Source organism: Colias eurytheme, chromosome 25, assembly GCF_061535395.1.
Source record: "Colias eurytheme isolate Ceu_HAF_F1 chromosome 25, ilColEury1 Martin Lab GWU primary, whole genome shotgun sequence".
NCBI classification, from domain to species: Eukaryota; Metazoa; Arthropoda; class Insecta; order Lepidoptera; family Pieridae; genus Colias; species Colias eurytheme.
In genome coordinates, this window is record NC_143004.1 from 7,285,335 (window position 1) to 7,310,110 (window position 24,776).

A 24,776-nucleotide genomic window follows, 5' to 3' on the forward strand; every position below is an offset into this window, starting at 1 on the left:
GAGATGGCATGATTCAACTATCGCGAACGAAAGAGACAAATGAAGTGAAATGTGGCTAATTGGCCACATTTCGACGTGCCACTCCCGGAGCACTAATAACAAATCTACACCTTTTTATACTTATAATATCATTATTAAACTATAATATGTAAAGCGCAGAGCCAATACATTTTGCTTACGTATATATAGCTGTCCTTATCTCTCATTCAGAATCGGTATTGAATAGACAGAGGTAGATTATGAGATTTAGATAAGTTTAACATTAGCTATCTCGCTCTAATATTGAAATTTCTGAACGAGAGAAAGAGACAAACGTATGGTGCAACAATGAGCAGAATAATCAATAACCTATTACACGTTTAAAAAATACTTCAATATTAAATCTGAATAATCTCAATACTTTACTATTTTAAATAAAAAAATCTCTTTTTTTAGTGAATATTAAAAAATATCGAATTTTGCATTACTTTTCTTGCTCATAAAGATATTAACAAAACACATATAAAGGCACTATGTTTGAAAGCTAAGATATTTACGGGCGGAGCCGGTGCAAAAGCTAGTCTATTATAATATATTTCTTATTATAAAAAGAAAATAGTTAAATGTTCAATTAATGTAAGGCTTGCACTGTACATTAAGCACCCTATTGATAAACACAATTATTTTTAATAACGAAATTTTTTCATTTAAATTATTCTAAAAACTTCAAATCTAACTTAACTGCACAAAAAGAAACTGAAAAAATATTTTCATCAGAATTTATCATAAAAGCGAAGCCGTGGGCTAAAGCTAATCATACGAATTGAATATTTAATAAAATCAAATATATTATAGTGCAAGCCAAAATAAACATGTCGAAAACTACAAGAAAACATTTATGTTCAAGCAAATTATTTCACAATTATGTGTCCATCTCATTCTAAGGAATTAAGTCATTAGTGCGAGAGAGACAACACTACAATTAAGACAATACTTTTAAATATTTTCAGATATTAGAAACTATAATATATTAAATAATTGAACAACATGAGGTAATAGACCGACTCAACTTTAAAAACTAGTTTTATTTAAAATCAAATTATTATTAACATTTATAAATTAATTATTTAAAATATAAAGTAATTTGTTCTTTAGAGATTCACACATAAGTAATATGTTTTACATTCTGCCAAAGAAAACGGAACTTTAATATATGAGCCATAAGATCTTTAATAAAAATAATTAATTTCACGATAAAAATATTGAAAATGGCAGCGTATTTTTTTAATTAGCTAAGTTAAGTATTCAGACATATTTGAAAGAAAAAGAAACGTTTTGAATAATATTATTCTAAATCGATATTAAATATCGATACGGCACTTAAAAGATAAAAAAATAAATAATGTTGTTTGGTAACACAATAATAACTGATTAGTTTTCGCGAAAATAATCGACATTTTTACATTTATATTGCTTTAGAAACATAAAATTACTTGTATTATACATTATTAAAATATACAGAAATAGCACAACGATAATATTGCTTCGTAAAAACTTTGCAAAATCGATATTAAAACCAGTAATCGATATATGACTCGATAAATTGATTTTAATCGATATTATCTAAATAACTGAATATCAGATCAACCATACTTAACAAAACACATTTGAAATAGTTTATATGTAATTGATATTGCTTGCTAAACAGATTCATTGCTACAACAAAAATCGATGTTTACACAACCGATAATATAATCGATACTAATCGATATTAATCGATACAAAATCGATATGTTTAAGGTGAATTTTCATCTTCGACTTCTTTGATGACGGAATCGGACTCCCAGCGCGCTCTTTCGTCTAGTAACTCTTGTAGTTTCTGTCAAATGTGAATTAAACGAGTTAAAATTAAAAAAAAAAAGAAAAAAAAATTAAACATTTCAAAATATTATATTTGAGTAGACGTGGTACAGTGATAACCGTTTTATACACAAAAAATTGAATCGATTTTTTTATTCATCTGACCATATCAAAACAGCAACTGCTGCAATCGGCGAAGCGAAAAGCGAAAAGATAGGCGTTTCGTTTATATAATTATTTATACAAAATGACCTACTATTGATAAAACTTATTACAATTTTTAATTTATTGTCTGTGTGGTATGTTATATCTTCTTTAATTTTTGTTAATTTTTTTAAAAATATGCGTCATAAAATTTCCTTCACATAATAAATAAGTTGACAGAGCAATTAATGTTATTTTTTTAATATCATGACCGCATAAGAAATAAGTTTTATGCAGAAACATTCGTAAGGGCGCTTGTGCACTACAAGGAATTTTACTGTCCGGCATTCCGATTTTTTACGGTCCGGTGTGGCATGAAAAAACCGATGAATTGCGTGTGCACCTGTCCGTCTTTACTCGGACAATGCGGTACAGTTCAAGGAAGTATGGCGGTATAATGCTATCATAAATGATTGTTTTTGCATTTAACAAGAAACGAGTAAAAATATAGAAGGTAAAATATTATATTACTTCGTTATAATAAAAAGTAAAGTTCCGTAAGAGAATTAAAATGCGTGTTTCACTTATTTATTTTAATCGGTGACGAGGAGCTAAAGCTATTCCCACTTGAACTTTAACTTACCAACAGTTACTTAGATAATAATTATAGGTCAATGCTTGGTCAAATTTTTATAAAAAATAACAATACCGACTTCTCAAATCTCATTGCCAGCTAAAAGAAAGTAAAACAAGAGCTTGCTTTGAATTGGCATATGCAATAAGAGAGTAAAATCCAAGCAAGTGGGCATTCGAAAACAATTATACCTACAGCGACTCGTAAACTCAAAAAACCATCCGGAATAGGGAAAAGTAAAATGTCGGACAGTAAAATTACGTATAGTGCACAAGCTAGTATTTAGATTTATTGCGTGCCATACCGGACCGTAAAAAATCGGAATGCCGGACCGTAAAATTCCTTGTAGTGGACAAACGCCCTAATTATTATACATACCCCGGGAGTATCAAGTATAATAATCCTGTTTTCCACTTTGGGCGCGAGATCGCAAGCATTTTGCTCTAAGTCATCTAGAGACGCGCGTCTTGTTAATCTGCAAATAAATTAACATAGTACAATATAGTACATATGTAGATGAAAAAAAATGTGCGTGTACTAACAAACTACATAGTAACAAACATACATCCATACATCCTAATAAACTTTTGCGTTTATAATATTAGTAGGACTAGTAGGATAAATAAAAAAGACGTGTTGCACTCGGGTACTGCCGCGGTAAAGCTATTGCATGCTATGCCTTCAAGCCACACCTCCGTGTCCGTCGGAGTGGGGAGCGTGAGATTTTTTTCGTTACGGAATTTCTGGATTCGGTCCCCACGCTCAAGGCCCGCGATAGAAGCTATGCGATAGCACAGAATACATAATAGTAGCTAAACGCTACAGAACGGACACTCCGCCTCCCGCCAAAATTAAACACTTACCTCACCCCGCACGATCAGGCTAAAAATGGGCCACATTTTTCTACAGGGACGATACGCAACGAAGATTGACAACATTAATCAAATTGACTTAAAGTTGTATACGTAGTATATTATTATTAGTCTGTGCTTAAAGTAATTTATTATTTTGGATTTGTGATTATCGTTTTTCGTAGAAAATGGTTAGATATTGTGCTGTTTACGGATGTATTTCATCAGAAAAATGCGAATTTTTTTACGCTAGTCACAAATGTGCCAACCATAAAGCGTTAACACACATATTTGCAGTCTCTACAGTGTGACTGTCAAAACGATAATTTTGTATCGAGTGTCCAGGGTGTGGCAACATTGAGATATACATATGGAGACGACACCGCCTACATCACTTATGTTCCGGTTTTTTACTTTTTTTTAATGATTTTAAAGTGAAACGCATCAAATATGTCTTCGTGTGTGTTACGATATTGCATTGCATAATACGGAAAAGTGCAAAGGAATAACTTTCATCGGTAAGTACCTAACTAGATAATAATTTTTAAAACTTAGTTAGAGCAAAAAAATGGCGCACAGATTTTGTTCGTGGTGTCTCCTCCATATGTAGTAATATTATCTCAATGTGTGGCAATAGCTTATAAATAAATACCTATGGTGTGTATGCTGACCCTCGGCTGCTGAAGAGGCCCTTCGCAGTGGCGGTGGACCGTCCAGCTCACTGCCATCCAACATCTTCACCAAGCTATGCCTGATGATGAAAAAAAATTCATATTTTGTGATGATTATAGTTTTATTTATTTACTAGATTTCCGCCCGCGGCTGCGCCCACGTTTTCAAAGGAAAACCCGCATAGTTCCCGTTCCCGTAGGATTTCCGGGATAAAACCTATCCTATGTGTTAATCCAAGTTACCCTCTATATGTGTACTAAGTTTCATTGTAATCGGTTCAGTAGTATTTGCGTGAAAGAGTAACAAACATCCATACATCCAGACTTACAAACTTTCGCCTTTATAATAGTACATAGTAGGATAATAGGATTACACGCTAATAATACTATACCTGGGATACTTATTACCTGGTTAAATCTGCTATTTGATTAAATGGCTAGCGCGTTCATTGAATGACGACAATTAAATGACTAGGCCGAACATTATATTTTTCTAGTTGTTACTACTGATTGTTAGTTAATATGGCTTACTGATTTATTAATTCTACGCGATTACACTATATCTGGGTATAAAATATAATACTCAATAAAAAAACAGTGCAATTTTTTTATATATATAATGTAGTGCCGTGTCCCCTGGTGTGGTAAGGGGCAGATGCATTATGCATATATCTGTTTCTCACTGCCAGATCGAGACAGTGTTTTTAAAAACCAAGAACCCCTAGGCTCTACGCTCACGTGTCAACAACTGTACCAAGCAGTGTCATAATTATGTAAACTTAGTTATCTATACTAATATAATAAAGCTGAAGAATTTGTTTGTTTGTTTGAACGCGCTAATCTCAGGAACTACTGGTCCGATTTGAAAAATTCTTTCAGTGTTAGATAGCCCATTTATCGAGGAAGGCTATAGGCTATATCTATATCATCACGCTAAAACCAACAGAAGCTGAGCCACGTGGGTGAAACCGCAGGGCACAGCTAGTTAAGTTATATTTACCTGCGGCTAAGTGTAACTAGAGACTGTCTGTGCTTAGACGGTCTGGACTTGCCCGTGCGCACGTTGATCGCTGCGAAGTGATTTTGTATGGCCATCCCTACCTCGGGACACATGTCTTCTGATACCTGCGATATTTAAAAATAACTAAAATAAGTATAAAATTGAAAGTTAAGGTTTGTGTGTAATATTGAAATTGATGGATTTTGTAATAAAATAATGAAGCGGAACTTAAGAAAAAGAACTTATTTCAACCAAAAATTATAGAGGGAATAAAATAGAGGAGATATTTTATTTTGCGCGATTTAATCATTAAGCTAGTTTTTTTAACGTAATAAGGGTGCAAAGTTTAACAAATTTAAAATAACGTTTGATATATTATATTTATTAAAAAACAACCCTGAACTCAGCCTTGAAAAAAATTCAACACTAACAAATCATCGCCCTATGCCTACCACAATCAAAGTCTCACCAAAACCGGGCAATCCCGCAACATGGTGAAGTATTTGGGCTAACGATGATGATGATGATGATGATGATAATATTTTAAAGTCTCACCAAAACCGGACAATCCCGCAACATGGTGAAGTATGTGGGATGATGATGATGATAAAATTTTTAAGTCTCACCAAAACCGGGCAATCCCGCAACATGGTGAAGCCATCGTTCCCCGCATGCAAGTACTGTTTGACTCCCAGCCTGTACTTCTGTTCCCTCTGTAGATACTCATCACCGATCTTCACCACTTGTTCAGCGACTCGTTGCCCGGCGGGCTTGGACGGATCGAATGCGAACGAAACACCCGCTACCTGGGATAAAAATACATTTATTTTTTTACCTAGTGAATATATCGGGATTAAAATTGTATCTACATTGGTTTTTCGCCCGAGTAGTCAAAGGAAAACCTGCATAGTTCCCGTTCCCGTGGGATTTTCGGGATAAAAACTTATGTGATAGTCTAAATTACCCTCTATAATATGTTTGTGCATGAGAATTGGTTCAACAGTGTTTGCGTATACATAAATAACAAATATAAAAACTTTTGCATTTATAATAGAAGATGAATAAAAAGTAGGATTAGATGTTAAATTTTTATCTTATATATAAAATTCTCGTGTCACAATGTTAGTCTGCATACTCCTCCGAAACGGGTGGACCGATTCTCATGAAATTTTCTGTGCATATCGGGTAAGTCTGAGAATCGGCCAACATCTATTTTTCATATGTACCACGGGCGAAGCCGGGGCGGGCCGCTAGTAGAATATAAAAAATATGCATACTTTCAACCGCGTACAGGTATTCACGCTTTCAAATGCGTACAGGTATAGTCTTCATTAAAAAATTACAATTATCTACAATGATCACTGAAATATACTATAACAAGGCTCCGCTCCTGTTGGTCTTAGCGTGATAATATAATATAGAATATAGCCTTCCTCGATAAATGGGCTATCTAACACCGAAATAAATTTTTCAAATCCGACCAGTAGCTTCTGAGATAAGCGCGGTCAAACAAAATCTTCAGCTTTATAATATCTAGACATCGGATTATATGCACTAACAAAATGCCAAAATATGCATGCAAATATGCACTAAAAAAGGCCGAAATATGCACTAAAAACGACTGATATGCCTAAAATATGCACAATACAAAATCAAAAAACCTTTATTATTTTATATATTTAAATCAAAGATTGTACAAATACAGTGAAATTTTCATGAAATTTAGTATAGTTTTTGTGCCAATATACAATTAGGCATTTTTACCTAATTTTCGAGCGCAAATTTGCGACGTTTGTCACCCGCGAGCCCAGTGTTGCCACCTTAGACCTTTCCGGGCTAAATCTAGCCCTTTTTTGGAATTTAACCCATGTTTTAAGTTTTAGGGTAATCTAGCCCTATTTTGAATAGCTCAAAATTTACTTAAAATGGAGCCCATTTTGTAATTTTTCGCCATTTTACCATGCCAAAATAGGGTTTGTTTACTCGCTGAGCGTTCTGATTGGCTAATAAAGGTTAGTCGACCAATCAAAACTCCCGTTACTTAACGAAAAATGCACTATTGGGGAAAAAGGCTAAAATATGCACTAACGCCGTAATTAGCGAGTTTTATGCATTTGCATATGCAAATATGCAAATGCATATAATCCGATGTCTAATAATATCAGTATAGATTGTAAATATTTTTAACTTGGTGTGGTACATTGTCATATAAATAAACTAGCTTTCCGCCAGCGGCTTCGCTTGCTTTGTCTAAAACATAATAAATTATATACTAAAACCTTCCTCTTGAATCACTCTATCTATTAAAAAAAACCGCATCAAAATCCGTTGCGTAGTTTTAAAGATATACGCATACAAAGGGACATAGGGACAGGGAAAGCGACTTTATTTTATACTATGTAGTGATGATAAATAAACAACAGAATATTATCATCTATACTAATATTATAAAGAGGAAAGGTTTGTAATTATGTATGTATGGTTTTCACGCATAAACTACTGGACCGATTTTGATGAAATTTGGCACAGACAATCTTTAGACCCTGAGAAAGAACAAAGGCTACCTTTTATTGCGAAATATGTACCACGGGCGAAGCCGGGGCGGACCGCTAGTTTTATTATAATCAGTTAAGTGGTTGAGGAGTCCATTGAGGACCAACATTGGCACGAGATTTATATATAAGTAGTAAGATATACATGAATACCTGGGGAAACCTCCCCTCCAAGCTAGGATACTTGCTGACAGCATTCTCCAGGACCTGCAGTACGGTGGCCCCACTTGCCTCCACCACCACCAGCGGGTCCCGCATCGGTATGATGCTGGACAGGTCCCGGAGCGTGAAGTCTCCTGCTGGGTGCACCTGGGAACGAATAAAAAAAAAGCAATAAAAATTGGTTGTTTGTAAAGTAGGTTTACGATCGAGATGTTTACGTGATAACGTCTTATTGGTGGCAGAGCTCGAGATGAGACGGGAGATCGGTCCGTCTCTCTCTCGTTATACCTGCGATCGCGCTCGTGAGGTTTTGGTGTGACACAAGTTTCTGAACATGTCATCCGACTAAAACGATTTTAAAAACGTTATCACGTTAAAAAGACGTGTGGCACTCGAAGACTGCCACGGTAAAGCTATTGCATGCCTTCAAGCCACACCTCCGCGCCCGAGTGGGGAGCGTGAGATTTTTCGTTACGGAATTTCTCGATTCGGTCCCCGCGCTCAAGGCCCGCGATAGAAGCTATGCAATAACTTAAAAATACATTTCGATAATTGACTGACTGGTTGGCTTGATTGGTAGTGGTCCTGCCATCCAAGCCAGAGGTCGTAGGTTCGATTCCCACCCGGGAAAATATTTGTGTGATGAACATATATGTTTGCTCTGTGTCTGGGTGTTAATAGGCATGACGAAAGATTTTGAAATCCTCTTCCATAATGTGTGTATACGTTTACTATACAAGAAAAACCCTATATTTCGGTAATATACTTAAATTTAACGAAGATAAGAGCCATTTTCCAAAAAATATTTATTAACTGTGCCAAAACAGCTCGCAGGTGTCATGGCGTAGGCGTGACGTCACACTTTGGTAAATACGTAATTATTTGTACGCATTGCGAAGAAAATTAAAAAAATATTTATTTAATATGTGTTATAGAAACGAATTTCAAAGTTTATAAGTGGTGTGCAGTATTGCAGTGTGAATCCACATAAAAATAATGCTCAAAAATGTGTTATTAATTATTTCAAGCGAGAAAATAATAAGAAATGATTGTATAAAGTTGGTGCGGAGAACCCCGAACCATGTATTCGTGAATTCGCAATTATATTTCTGTTCTGAGTCGATAAAGCATACGTGAAACAATAGAAAATAAATAAAAATGCGTATTATCAACATATTCATAACAACAAAAAACATCTGACGTGAGTTGTTTACTTAAGCGTGACGTCACGCGTGTTTTAGTCAAAATGGCCAACTGCAGTATTTCAATGTTTTATTTTATTGATAATCTCATTAATCTTAATGTTTTTAAGATTTCTAAGTCACTATATGTAATTTATCTATTATACATTTTCCCTTAAAAACACTAATACGATCATTTATGGATACTGTCGTCATGCCTATTATCTATATAAGTATTTTTTTTAAATTATGTATATGTATGTTTTTCAGCCATCTGGTTTTCATAACACAATCGAAACCTTAGTATGGGATCACATCGTGATGTGTTTTCCAACGAATGCAAAACCGTGGAAATCGGTTCGTGCGTTCTGGAGTAATAGCGTCAGGAAGGAAAACCTGACTTATTTTTATATAGTAGACTAGCTTCCGCCCACGACTTTGTACGTGCATCCCCGTTTTTCCATCGTTCCCGCAAGAATTTCGGGAAATCCTTTCTTAGCGGATGCCTTCGTCCTAACATCTACCTGCATGCCAAATTTCAGCCCGATACGTCCAGTGGTTTGGGCTGTGCGTTGATAGATCACTATATCAGTCACCTTTGAGTTTTATATAGTAGAAGTACGATATACCTGATCTGACCGGAAAGTCCCCGAGTTCAGCAGCAGCAGGTCAGCAGCAGTAGCAGCCAATAACACGTCGCACACCCAATTCCCAAGATTACACTCTTGTCGGCGAATACAGGAGAACCTCCCTTCTAGCGGCACGCAGAACTTGCCGAGCACTTCGTCCATTTTGCCGTCTATCATTGCTGTGGAAAAAAAAACATGTATAAAAGATCTATCATACTAATATTATAAATGCGAAAGTTTGTGAGGATGTGTGTGTGTGTTTGTTACTCTTTCACGCAAATACTACTGAACTTTTCTGAATATTTACTGAACGTTTCCTGAAATTTTACAGCTTTTGGGTAGGTGACAGATTTTTGTATATTTTTTCAGATTTTTGCATTCAATTTTTTAATCAAATCATAACCAAGTTTATTAATTTGTTTATAATACCTGAATATTTCTCCACTTTGGCCTTCAAAACTGGATCCTCAGCATATTGACTCGTAACATTAACTTCAGATATATCGACGCGAGCGCAGTCGCCGGCAAAGTTTATATTGATTTGACTGAACTGACGGAAATCTGTACCGCTTTTGACTATATATTTATTGTTTACCTGTAAGAAAAATAACTTGCTTTTATTTATACCCGACTGCAAAAGTAGGGGTTTTTCGAAAAAATATTGACAAATCGATTTTGACGATAGAATTTTGTGGCCTTTAACATCTTTTAAATATCTACAAATTTATAAAAAACCGACTTCAAAAAATGAGGCGGTTCTCAATTCATCTGATTTTTTGGGTTTGTTATCGGACTGGATAAACCGATTTTGATATAGTATATATTTTCTTTTTTTTTTGAATTTGGTTTAGTTCTGATAACTTAACGGTGTAGTCTAATGTTTAGTCTTTTGAAAAAGATAATAGTTTTATATATAAAATACCTCCAAAATTTCATACACATGATCATGGCCGCCCAGAATGAGATCAATTTTGTTACAACCCTCCGCTAACTTCACGTCGTTCGGCGTTCGCATGTGTGTTAATGCTATCACGTATTCACAGCCCTGGAATTAAAGTGAAGTTAGTAACGGTTTAGTAGCGCCATCTGGTAATTAATATCTTTTTTAATTGCTTTTTAACACGCTTTTATAAGCTTAACCTGAAGACTTGGTTTCACCCACTTTAAACGGAAAGATTTAATTTAAAATTTAAGCGTGGCGTAGTTTAAGCGTGGTTTAAAGTTTTTTTTAAGTATGTTAATTATTTATCTTATAACCGCTTGTATAATTTTTGATGTTTGTCGAGAAGGGACTACTTGTTTATATTAAAACTAGCGGTCCGCCCCGGCTTCGCCCGTGGTAAATATCTTCATCATTTTTTCGCAATAAAATGTATCCTATGTTCTTTCTCAGGGTTTAAAGATTGTTTGTGCCAAATTTCATCAAAATCGGTTGAGAGGTTTAAGCGGGAAAGCGTATCAGACAGACCGACATAGTTACTTTCGCATTTATAATATTAGTAGGGATGTATTCGATACGCTTTAACTAAACAAAGCATTAAAAATGTAAACATACTTCTTGAACGATTAACAAGTTTGAATTTATTTTTATTGTGCTACAATAAAATCTATATACAATTAATATAATTGATTTTCATATTGCTATTTCTTTCAGTAAAAGTCCTTTATCTTGGAAGTGATAAAAAAATATTATTTTCTGCAGTAACTATTATTATAACTTATAAGCATACCTCTTCCTTAAGTTGTGACGCTAACTTCGATCCCGCTTGTAAGAAATCTATAAACGTAACTTCTTCGGGATTTATTGTTGCTAATGTGTCGAGCCATTCCTGAAACATAGTATAGTTATTTACAATAACAAAAAATTGAGAAGGTATTTCTATTAAATTATTTTTAATATAACACGTTACATTAATCATAAACGTATTATATACTAGCGGTCCGCCCCGGCTTCGCCCGTGGTACATATTTCGCAATAAAAGGTAGCCTATATTCTTTCTCAGGGTCTAAAGATTATCTGTGTCAAATTTCATCAAAATCGGCCCAGTAGTTTATGCGTGAAAACCATACATACATACATACATACAAACCTTTCCTCTTTATAATATTAGTATAGATCTATCCTTTACCTTAGTGGCCTGGAAGAAATAGCTTTTAAGCGATAAGGTCACCTTTTGTACTTTACCTCGAATCTATACAACTATATATCTATACTAATATTATAAAGAGGAAAGGTTTGTAATTATGTAAGTATGTATGTATGGTTTTCACGCATAAACTACTGGACCGATTTCAGAAATTCTTTCACCATAAGAAAGCTGCATCTTCACTGAGCAATATAGGCTATATTGCATTTTCAAAAAAATTAGAGATCCTTACCAAAATGCAATAATGTAACCCAAGGTGTAAAAAATTCCTTAATAAAAATTCTGTCATCGCGTGTGCTGCGGAATCTATTTAAGATTGAACAAAAAAATGTTCGACGGTATTATAGAATGGGTCAATATCTACAAGAAAGTCCGCGATACCATATGTCCATCTTCAGTAATTGTTATGTTACTACAACAACTTTTTTACGTTTTCAAAGTAAATAGAAGTGCCGACAGTAATCAAACCATGTTATCCATACACATACATTAATCCTTATTCCATTATATGATGTTTTATTATAGACTGTTTCAATACCAGCAAAATACTTTTTAAATAAAAAAATTGGATATTCCATTCAAAAGATATAACGAATTTTTAAAAGTGTCAATCTACAGAAAATAGTAGGTATGTAATATGTGTACTGTTTAATACAATGAGCAGGCGTAGTGCGGGACTGGGTGAAGGTGATTTTCATGTGATTAAAAATTAAACCTATAGTCCGACCTATATGTAGACTTTTCTCTGTCACGATATCGCTATCTATGCGGGTGAAACCGCAGGGCATTGCTAGTAATATAATAAAATGGTAGAAAAGTGATGTCTGTACAATGAAAATATGTAAAAAAATAAAAAAATAGCAGGTATTTTCGTTTCCGAACCCACAACTGTAGATAACAAATTTTGCTTTTCATGTGATTTGAGCTTTTTTTTTCATTGAGCTTTACATGTGATTTGAGCTTTTTGTTTCATTGAGCTTTTTTGTTTCATTGAGCTTTCTATATCATTTGAGCATTTTGTTAAATTGAGCTTTTTGTTTCATTGAGCTTTCCATGTGATTTGAGCTTTCCATGTGATTTGAGCTTTTTGTTGAATTGAGCTTTACATGTGATTTGAGCTTTTGGTTTCATTGAGCTTTCGATATCATTTGAGATTTTTGTTTCATTGAGCTTTCCATGTGATTTGAGCTTTTTGTTGAATTGAGCTTTCCATGTGATTTGAGCTTTTTGTTTCATTGAGCTTTCGATATCATTTGAGCTTTTTGTTAAATTGAGCTTTCGATATCATTTGAGATTTTTGTTAAATTAAGCTTTCGATATCATTAGATTTTTGTTAAATTGAGCTTTCGATATAATTTGAGCTTTTTGTTTCATTGAGCTTTCCATGTGATTTGAGCTTTTTGTTAAATTAAGGTTTTATTAAGGTAGTACGTGTTTACTCAATAATTGTGTGTTATCTAAAGTTCTCACTACTATACAGTCGCTATTCCACGCGGACGAAGTCACGGGAACAGCTAGTATTATATACTGTAATGTTAAATGGTGTGGTACAATAAATGGTTAAATGAATAAATAAACATGTACATACTGGCCAAAAATGGCAAAATTGTATTTTTTAATTGTGTGTAGTATTAATTGTATTTTTTTGGGCTTGTTCCAGGGTTTGACACTAAGAAAATACACTGTAAAGAGCGGTGTGTGCGTGTGTGATTGTTTGTGTGTGTGTATGTATATTAATTCTTTCTTTTTTCTTTTCTTACCTGTTCGACCAGCCCAATAAGGCCAATCTTATGGCCATTGCATATGAGCGCGTGTGTTATCTTGCCATCGCCCAACGGTCTGCCTGTTTCGTTGTCTATCACGTTTGACATAAGCCATGGAAAGCTGCATTGAGCCACAAGACCTGATAGGATGTCTAGACCGAAGTCTGAAAAAAAAAAGATTTTTTTGTAGGTTACATGTTTATATATTACTAGTCTTAGCGTAATGATATAGCCTATAGCCTTCCTCGATAAATGAACTATCTAACACCGAAAGAATTTTTCAAATCAGACCAGTAGTTCCCGAGATTAGCGCGTTCAAACAAACAAACTCTTCAGCTTTATAATATTAGTATAGTTTATGCGATATCGTTTCTTTTGTGATTATACAATTTTTATTCAGGTTCGATACGTTGTCAAATATATCTCGGATTAATTCAAGTGGTTTTCAAAAAACCTTAAAAACAGTGTGTCAGGTATTCTACTTTCAATTCATAAAATAATTTTGAAATATGTATCTTTGAGTTATCTATTAGGCCATCCACACGTCTGCCGAACAACATGAAAAACAACGAACAGATAGGGACGGCGCTAGACACAGAAGCGAGAAGGAAATAAGTGCATCTCTTTTCTTCGTATAGTGCTGTCCCTATGTGTTCGTTGTTTGTCACGTTGTTCGGCAGACATGTGGATGGCCTATATAACAAACAAACAAATATCAAGCTAATTGTTTGTGAATCTCTGAATCTCAATAATATACGTATAACATACTATACAGACTTGACCTTAACTCAATTCATGTATATTGAAACAATTGTATTCGGTTAGGAACAATAAAAATTATTCAATGAAATTAAATTCCTGTATATCTATTTATTATTGTATTCGGTTAGGAACAATAAAAATTATTAAATCAATATAAATTATTATATCTTACCAAAATCGTGATTCCCGAAGACAGCACAGTGCGTTCCTATTTCGTTCAATACTGGTACCATCTGTTCTCCCTTTGTGTACGTGCTAACTGTCAATAAAATAATATTTTTTTATCATTATTATACATAAAAATGAATAAAAATAAGTATATACTATAGACACTGAATAGTTTTGTTTGAAGTGCAACTTCTTTAGGCGCGTTGAGAGAAAAATTGCAAGGTCGTGTCATGGCAATAACGTCACGCCATGGAGTAAGGCGACGATTTTAGTATCATTGAATCTTGCCAAAGAAGTTTCACTTCTGACACGTGTGCTCGGCACACACGTTCTTTTTTTGTATTGTTTTTTCTAATTTCTACCGTCGCAATCGATGTCCGTAGAAGCACAGATTACTAAATAGTTACGACGCAAGTAAAAGTAAATTGCGATACAGATAAAAACACTTTATTTTTGTTCCTTAGTAATTTTAACTCTAAAACTTATTTAAGTAACTATTGTTTTAGAACATTTAAATGCTTTATAAATAAGAAATTTTTAAATATCAATTCAACAATGTTACAATATTGTAAAATATTGTTACACTATTGTAACTAGTTGTTACAATGTTGTAATCATTGTAATAATGTTTCATAATGGATGATGATGGTATTATGGTGATGGATTGTTCAACTTACGCATACTGGGTGAGAAGATATCGCCACTAAATAATACTAAAGGGTTGAGGTGCTGTAGGCCTTTGACTGCTGTACTAAATCTTAAGGCACCTCCCACTGGTTCGTTGTCTGAAAAAAATTATATTTGCTTATTTTTGTATACTTAATAAGACCATAAGGGTGCTTTTCCACCAATAATGTGCGAGGATGAGTAGCAAGGAATGTGTTTGCAAAGAACCAATCATATCGTTTCATTTAGTTTGAAGTTTGAAGCGATTCTTTTGGTTATTTCCAAACGCATTCTTCACTACACATCGTCGCAGATTATTGGTAGAAAAGCTCCCTAAATATTAAGCTAATTGGTCGATTAAAAACCCTTACAAGAAATATCAGATGTCACAGTCAGATCGTATAAATCACCATAATACATTACGTCTATTTTATATTGCCGCCGAGAATTTGCAACAGATATTTTCGGTTCAATTAAAGGGATCACTAGTTAAAAACTACACAGAAAAGGGAAAAATTAAATTCTTGATTGTATACTGATGACGGCGAAATTATAGTTTTCCTGCGACATCACTATTACACAGTATAAACATTTTATATGGTGACTATTACATCAGAAGCCGCGGAGTAAATTGTAAGTTTGTAACTAATTGATCGATGCTACCATTGTTATCTTGATAGCACGGATTTATGGTTTCTCACATCTATTTTTATCTCCATTCAAGGGCTACGACCTTGCTTGATGTTTACCTAACATGAATATGCTGAACTCCCCATTCATCTTGGTTTTGTCCGTGATAAAAAATATAACCTATGTTACGCAGGAATAGCGAAGGAACTTTCAATATTGGACCAATGGCTTCTTTGGGAAAAACAAAAAATCTATCCTCATTTTTAGTCAATTTTATATAATCAGAAAAGGAATATAGTTTTCAATTTTAGCATTTCCATTTCTCACGGTTGTAACGTGATGTTCTAATATTTTATAGCCTTCCTGGATAAATAAACAATTCAATACGAAAATAATTTTAAACCATATATAGTAAGTACCAGAAATTCACACTTAATTAATTCTTTAAACTCTTCAGTTCTATTACGAAAAAAAAAACAAATACATAATATGCATTGGTTTTATATAAATACTCACTAGTAGTCGGCTCGATGTTATACACATCATTAAAGTGTATGATGACCACATCGTCCCCCATACCTCGGCCAGATAGCTGACTGACCGCACGCCTGCCCACTTGCCTTACTTCTAATGATGCCTGGAAAATGAATCATTACATAAATAAAATATATCTTAACTTTATTTAAATAGAACAGACTGCATGTTCTTATAGAAATGAAACGATTTCCTGCCATAATTGGAGAATAAAATTATCGATTTCAATAATAATATGTCTTTTAGTTTTCGAAGTTTGTTATAAAGGTATTGAATCGTGTAGAAATCGCAGCATATCAGAACAGAACTACTGTTTAAAATTGTATCATAACAGAAGAACGTTAATGAGGTAAATAGATACGTAAGAAAATAACATACCTAGAGAGAAAAATAACCATGTGATTTTTAATATATGAGGGTAGTTACAAAACTATACGATTACATTTGAATGAATAACATCATCAAATTCAAGGTTATTGTTTACCTACTTATAAATTCAGTTCCAGTTCTCTTTTTCGTGTATGATAGTCGAATCATGCCAACTTACTTTGACTAATCGTGTGAGCTGTTTTTGAAGATCGGATGTTGTGTTGGTAACTTATCTAAACCTTTACTTCTTATATTACTGATCCAATCGGCAACGTCGCATTCTCTAACTTCAACCTATTCCAATATAAATAATATAATCCTATACCGTATTTCATTTCAAATTTCAAAACATTAAAGTGTAATAAATTTAAATTGTTTATAGACTTTACGAAGTTCACGGCCTTATTACTCGACCTGAAGCTTATCAAACTTGGAGACTAAAATATAATTTATTTACGGAACTAACGGTCCATAGTGATATTTTGGGTGTCTGCTACAATATGAGTCACCTTTGATATTTTGATGTAGACTCGGTCTCTATTTAGTAGGCAATAATGCCGATTTTTTGACTGATACGATCATTGTAAAGTTATGGCATTTTTGTACGATAGTGGTTATGAGATAACACGAGTAAGGAAGTATTCTGAAATCTGAACTTTACTTTAAAAAAATTGTTTTCGACATCATTCAGTTCAAGTACCACACCTACAGCATTCAAACAAAATTTGGCGATAATTATAAAAGAAGTAATCATGAAGTAATCATTGCACTATTTCAAAACATACATATCATGTAATAAGACAAAACCATAGAAGTAATAAGTACGTGGAATCGTATTTATAGTATTTCTGCTTACTATATCCATACGCAAAATACGTGAGTTTATGAGAATCAGATAGATGCAGAAAACTGTCCTTTCATTGATATAAACATAGAAAACTACATTTAAAAAATTTATGGATATTGGCATTCAAGTAACCGATTTTCCAAAAAGCTAATCTTGGTTAGGTTCTTAATTCGTAGGGCATTTTTTTTAACAAACGATTTTGCTCTGGCTATCACTGACCAATAACCTATAAGTGTTTACGGTGCTTTATTTACCAAAGTGTCATTATTGTCATGATTTCAAAAACAGTTTCATTAAATGCGTCAGACGTTAAACAAAACACATAGCCCTTTGCAACAAATCGTCTCAGATTAATGCAATCCGTGTATGCAAATAATGTGTTAAGATTAAGCTATTTAGCCGAGACAAATGCCTAATTTCCCCTACCATTCCTCCAAAAGTGCTAGAGTTACGAGATGCGATGACTCTAATTACCGTTTGGACTTAGTCCAACGTTCTATGCACATTACCATGAATCGTGCAAACTACCCTCATTAAGGCACGACGTATGTTATAAAAATGTGTCCGTTTAAGGACATGTAAATCAATTCTAAATGGCTTCCTGAATACCGCAAGTAAACTCGTAGATTATACTATTATGAAGCACTTTGTGTAAAATGTTTTAATTAAATAGTTATATTTTTGTAGAATCCAACTCTAAACTTCCCAAACACCTGAGCGGTACAACTATAATGGCGTGTTATTATATAACAGTTTATTCGGTAACTAATAAAGATAAAACCACGACCTTTCGTGTAGGCTCTTATTGGCAGCGACTAAAGCTGCTACCATAAAGTACTAGCACCTCAAAGGGTTTATTACACACTTAACCCCCGGTGAAACTTTCGCCCCACATCCATTGTATAACATAACAATAAGGTCGCAAGGTCGATTTGATTTCCCGTTCAATGTCAAGGTAATTGTTACGGAAATAGATACTGGACAGTATTGTCGGTTCACTGCATTCTTATCAGTTGGTATGGTATCTGTTTTGGAGTATCTATGCCCAGTTACCTGCATGTATCTGTGCATGTACCTGCAACTATGCATGATGTCTTTTAACAGCTTTATTTCCACTGTGGGAAAGAAATGGCGCTAGTCGATCTATATAGCGCTATCCTTTTTCCAATCTGGAAGTAATACTGCTCTAAGGCATGGTACGGGGGTCCGGGTAGGACCATACTAAAGGTGAGATGTTTATCATATCGATTTCGGTTATTACACGCTATACCTTCTACATTATGGTAATATTCTAATCTGCTAATATGGTTATCTGGTTTGTTTATCCATCCTCCAAAAAGAGGTGGAGGAATAATAACTAGGAGCTAGGTGCAGTTTAGTCATTCATTGATTTTGGTGATATTCTCATGAATATCGATGTTTTATGATTCATTGATATTTGTCAATAGTTATTTTTTTTATTATATCGCTATTAATTTGGTTGTTTATGAATTGTTAGAAATCCTATTCCAAATGAGACGTGCCTATTGTTAATCTGAATCAGTAGAGAGTATAGTGTTCTGGGATCTGAATCATTAATAGTTTGGGGTTGAACTATTGTGATCCATCTCATATTTATTATGTAAAAGTATGCGAGGTAGCCGCAGATACGCAATCCAATGTGACAAAAAAAAAGTAAAAACATGTATGAATTCATAAATAAAGATAACAAGGTACGTAAATTTTATTCATAGACAAGAGGTTCCGTTTAGGTGCCTTGCCAAACTGAGCCTGTTACACAATGGGAAATAACAATTAGGTATATTGTAAATTGGAATGCCAGTATGGAATAGGAACCATTCATGTGTTCAAGCAGTTTCTTAATTCGGCAACAAAATAACAGTCCTCGTACTACTTGGGTGATTTTCCTGTCCCTGTCCCGTTCGAAGCTCAAGAGATCAATAAAAAAATGCGATAAGATTCCATTTATCATATACCGCTGAGACATAACCAATTAATTATAGAAATATAAAAATAAACTGCAAACGATTAAGTATAAGCACTGAAGAAATGTGTGTTTCAAAATTCGTAAAAATCGTCGATCAGGGAATAAAGTTCCTGAAAGCTATCATACACAAAACATACCTGTGGATAGAGTTTATATATTACAGTATAGTATCACAGTATTACCATTATTTCCTACAGTAGTGCGACGAATGTACTTGTGCAGAGAAACGGAGGGGAACTGGCGGGGGTCGGGCGACGCGGGCCGCGTAAAGCAAACACGCTTAGTTTGCTTTACCTAGCGCGAAAGGATGACGCAGTCGTATTTTTTGTGTAATAATTTTATTATACATAGGTACTTACATATACTATTATGGCGCGCACAAACTGTTCGGTTTACGGATGTAAATCTACATTGAAATCCCAGAAGGAAACAATATTTCAGAAAGATTGTATTAATTGTATCTGTTGAATTAAAATCAAAGCTATGTATATATGTTGTCCTCATTATTTTCTAATCAGATTGTACATCCCAATGCGAATGCATTACTTAGTTAATGTTATAATATACAATTAAGAACATCCAAAAATAAAGTGTCCACGTAAATAATATTTAGCAGTGCAATATCTGTAATTATATATTTATGAACAAATAATTACATCAGATTTAATAATCGCAATTATTTTGAATGTACATATGAATAAAGATTTCATCATAATATTAATAATCACAATTGTTTTATTTCCCATTTGTTGCAACCCTAGCGTATTTTCGTGTGGCAGCGTAAGTACCTACGCTGGCGGCGGCATCGCGCGACATCAAAGGCGATTCCTTACTGTAGGAAATAATGGTAATACTGTGATAGTATCCCGTAAAATGGTCGAGCAGGGAAATAAGTTTCAGAAAGCTATCGTAAACTAAACAGAGCTACGGGTCCGGGTAGTGTCTGTAGTTTTTATCATTCGGCTATACATAGAATATCACTCGAAAATTGCCTTTTGTGTTTACATTTTTTTTTATAATGCTATAGGATAGGAAACGAGCAGACGCGTCGCCTGGTGTTAAGCGATATAAAGCCACTCCACTGGAAAGTGGATGTGTTGCCGTCCTCAAAAATAAATAGAGGGACGTACACATGTACACGTTTTTGACGAGACAACGTCTTATGATTCGATAGCGCCGGCTGCACGCACGAAAAAACGTGACTCATGCGGCGTTACCTCGCTCTGAGGCGTTCTATGTAAGGCTTGAAGTGCAAGCGAAAGCGCGGAACGAGCGACAAAGAAGCAGAAACGGACGTTGTCACGTTCAACTATCGACAGTAAACCGAATTTACAGACAACCATTTTTTCCACTTATAACGATGAGTTTATTTTCGTTCCGTCAGATTTATGTACCTACATAAATTATTATTTACATAAACTTTCAGAGATAATTAATGGCATCTCGTCTCAAAGGTCCCCTTGAGGTATTCTGGAGTATCTACTTTGTGTATAGTGCTTAAATTTTGTAGTGAGTTTTCTTTTTGACCTTTTGAATAAGGTACTGGGTTCAATTCCCGTTGCAGAGTTATTGATATTTTCAACCAACTTCAAAAAAAGGTTCTCAATTACTTTTTTTTATTTTGTTCATTAGCATCATGTCGCCTAATTGACAGACACACTCAATAAATTTCAATTTATATTATTATCCTTTGTAATTCTATCACAAAATATAATATTTTTTATAAAAAAAAAATTACAGTAAATATCCAATGATATTGTAATAACAAGCTAATCACAAAATAAAATATTTTTTTATAAAGACACTAAATATCCAAACATTTTTTTAATAATAAGCTTAAACTTATAATCTGATATAAAAACTGTTTGTTCATGTAACTGAGAAATTATTAGAATAATATTTACACTACATAACTTACGCTAAAATATATAGATTTAAAGTATGTGTAGATAGATCTATATATGTAATAATATGTATATAAAAGAATGTGTAAAGAGGTGCTAATTATATAATAATCATGCAATTTAGTATTTAATGTTATATTACAATAAATACTATTGTGCTGTGAATGCTGTCCATGCGTATCTATATCTATACTTAATATTATAAAGAGGAAAGGTTTGTATGTATGTATGGTTTTCACGCATAAACTATTGGACCGATTTTGATGAAATTTGGCACAGATAATCTTTAGACCCTGAGAAAGAACATAGGCTACCTTTTATTGCGAAATATGTACCACGGGCGAAGCCGGGGCGGACCGCTAGTGTTGAATAATTATACATATCTATCTTACTTGTCTAAGTATATAAATAAAAATTAATCGCCAAATCTGTTGCTAAGGGAACGAGTCGAGAACGGCTTAGTCTATTCAGCTATAACATTTTAAACATTTTTGTTAAGGCGCAAGGTAGGGTCTCATGAAGAGTAAAAACTTGATAGGAGCAATAGGGCAGATCTATGTCTGTTAGTGAAATAATATTTTTGAATATAATATTGTTTGTATAATATTTTTTGTAATAGAATTGATTATTTGCCAATTTAGTTTAAATTCTATCAGGTACAATTTTTTATCAAATTTCCTACTTATATTATTTTTGCAATCATTCCAAATGTCAACAACATAATCAATACCTAAGGTGTTATTATAGTTCAAACTGTGGTCATTGAACCAATTTAATCTATTTTTATAATGTCATTTTATAATATTGTATTCATATAGTTAATGTATTGTTATACTTTAAAAAATATGATCGTTACCATAATTTAAAACTGTAAACAAGAGAATATTGACCATACATAAAAGAAATTTCCTATAGATTACTAAATAAATAGTTTACTGTACAAACAAGATTTTTTTTAAATACTTTTATTGTATGATAGGGAAGCGCTTGACCACAATCTCGCCTGATGGTAAGCTGAGATGTGGCCTTAGATGGAGTGCGCTTACCTAAAAAGTACCTGTTCACTCTTTCCTATATATATATATCTAGAGTTTGTTTGTTTACACAAGCTAATCTCAGGAACTACTGGTTCGATTTGAAAAATTATTTCGGTGTTAAATAGCCCATTTATCGAGGAAGGCTATAGGCTATGCTAAGACCAACAGAAGTGGAGCACTGCGGGTAAGACCGCAGGGCACAGCTAGTTCTAAATATATGTAAAACAACATGTAGCTGCACAAACATCCTACAAAGCGAAACATGCATACAACTAAACCGTGCCTGTTTCAGCCATCCGACGACCGATCGGACACCATCGGTCACTTCCCCGGGGACGTCCACACTGGTCGACTCTATCAGTGAACTCCATCGAGACCGGAGCGCCGCTTGCGCCGCGAACGACGCCATTGTATGTATATAGCGCACTAGAACCATTGTATTACTTATTTTATAGTTTATGGTTTGGGTAGAAACATATTCTTTAGTTTACTTATATACTTTAAAGTAGTATCATTGCTAGACGAATTACACTATTGTTTTTTGCACGGTTTATATGCTCATTTTGGGAGTTATGTCAATTTTAAATACATAGTTTTTATGTTCATTTTATGTAAGTGATGTTTTAGCGCTTCTTTTAAGTGTTTACATTATATTATTTTAATGATTATACATAAGATTATATTATGTTGTACCTAGTTTGCATATTTTATTAATCAACACTATGAATGCACTTTTACATATTTTGGCTTTTTAAATAAAAATTGATGTCATTTATTGTACTTATTAGAAGGTTTTGTATAAAGATAACATGAATTTATAAAATACTTCTATAAATAACTGTAAATATTCCGTGGACTTTGCCTTCAAAGATTATTATTTTTAGTTCTAACTATTAACCCATTGACCACCGTAAGGCCCGATCGGGGCGCGACACAATAGATTTTCTATTGTGTCTGTGATTCCGAGGACTGATGGATTAATTTAGAAGCGTTCTCTTTTTATTTCAATGTATTCTTTATCTTTCATAAAAGAATTTAATGTGCCATAATATATGGCTGCTAAGCTGTGAACTTTAGATGGTAAAAATATAACTCCTTTGTTGGTTTTCTTTTCATTGTATCTGTTACACATTTTTTATCTGTTTTATTCAATTATTTCATTGTTTGCTATTTTTATAAACATTCTGTATTATTTCATCAATAGTAAATTCACAGTTATTGCATACACTGAGTCAAGGACACTTTTTTCTATTACAAAACAGATCACCAGCTGAAGTAGTCACATTTATGTTTGTTATTAATAGATAATACACAAGGTGAAACAATTTAGCACACTAAAACACTTTCTAACAGACACTACACTTTAGAAATTCATCAGTCTGCGCAAAATCATTCTTAGAATGTTAATGAATTGGTCAGGGTCGAGGCGATATATTTTGGCACCCAAATACATTCGATAAATTGTATGCATATAATTAAATAGCATAATATAAACACCAGATCTCAGATACATTGACAGATAATAAATAATATCGCTCACATGTGCAATATTTCTTTAAACATCGTATTCCTTTCGTCGCACTTTAAAATCTAATAAAACTAAATTAATTTATCGCTTACCTAACAGGTTGGTGAAAAATTATCAGAAGCGCCGATCTATAATTATACTGTTTTAAAATTTTCAGTCACTAAAATTGTGTTAACGATTTTATAAACTTCGATTTCTCGATTTATTTTAAATTCCAATAGGATAGCACACCCACAAACGGAATAGATTTTGGTGAAACTGTCATTTGTCACTTTATCAAACTGTACGAAACTAATGTCAAGTTCGATCGGTTGTCAAAACACTGTTCCAATTCACGCTTAAATTATGTAGGAACTATGAAAATAATCAATTACCGATACTTTATCGATTAATATTCCCCGTTTTCCAATTACAGAGCATAATGCGACTCAGTGCCGCACAATGCCGAATTATGCTGATGCTTAATTGGAACGTGAAACGCACCAGCAGGTTGCGCTAAGTTCAGTGTTGAAAAAAAAAATATTCATAGAGTTAGCAATAACCTCATTAATGTGTAAATAAAGTGGTATACATAATAATTGGTTGAAAAATATTTACGGTTATTTTAAGTAATTTGGATTTTGATTTTTTCATTAACATTTTTTTCAATGTTTGTACCTTCATCCATACTTATATTTTTTTTTAACACAATTTGAATTTACCTTTGATAATTTCGAAAAAACTACAATGAAACGAAAGCTTTAAATTTTTTTCCAACAATTAATAATTACT

General features: G+C 33.6%; 2 protein-coding genes across 7 annotated transcripts in view; one reads left to right on the plus strand and one right to left on the minus strand.

Annotated features, from left to right (window-relative positions):
- The window catches only part of LOC149897740 (myrosinase 1-like), a 412,925-nt gene that overhangs the window by 109,307 nt on the left and 278,842 nt on the right, over positions 1–24,776 (plus strand). The window lies entirely within an intron of this gene.
- LOC149897748 (snake venom 5'-nucleotidase) lies at positions 1,665–24,395 on the minus strand. Of its 4 annotated transcripts, none has more exons than XM_090116388.1 (16): positions 24,098–24,395; positions 22,761–22,903; positions 16,316–16,436; positions 15,181–15,288; positions 14,508–14,594; positions 13,571–13,737; positions 11,394–11,492; positions 10,586–10,708; positions 10,093–10,258; positions 9,664–9,842; positions 7,845–8,000; positions 5,766–5,945; positions 5,140–5,264; positions 4,121–4,219; positions 2,996–3,092; positions 1,665–1,858 (listed from the first exon to the last, which is right to left on the minus strand). In XM_090116388.1, the coding sequence occupies exons 2-16, from the start codon at positions 22,884–22,886 to the stop codon at positions 1,775–1,777; spliced, it is 1,917 nt and encodes a 638-aa protein (XP_089972514.1). In that variant the 5' UTR covers positions 22,887–22,903; positions 24,098–24,395; the 3' UTR covers positions 1,665–1,774. The 4 variants fall into 4 exon arrangements, with proteins under 4 accessions (XP_089972514.1, XP_089972515.1, XP_089972516.1 ...); XM_090116389.1 differs by lacking the exon at positions 24,098–24,395 and adding an exon at positions 23,733–24,045; XM_090116390.1 differs by lacking the exon at positions 22,761–22,903 and having other exon boundaries at positions 24,098–24,393.

Bases quoted from the DNA above. Each gene is read 5' to 3' on its own strand.
- LOC149897748 (XM_090116387.1), bottom strand. From the start codon at position 22,913: ATGGTTCTAGTGCGCTATATACATACAATGGCGTCGTTCGCGGCGCAA. The intron at 13,738-14,507 runs GTAAGATATAAT...TTTTTTTTTCAG, and splicing joins CTTCGGGAATCACGATTTTG to ACTTCGGTCTAGACATCCTA. The intron at 10,709-11,393 runs GTATGCTTATAA...CTTTAATTCCAG, and splicing joins CGTCACAACTTAAGGAAGAG to GGCTGTGAATACGTGATAGC.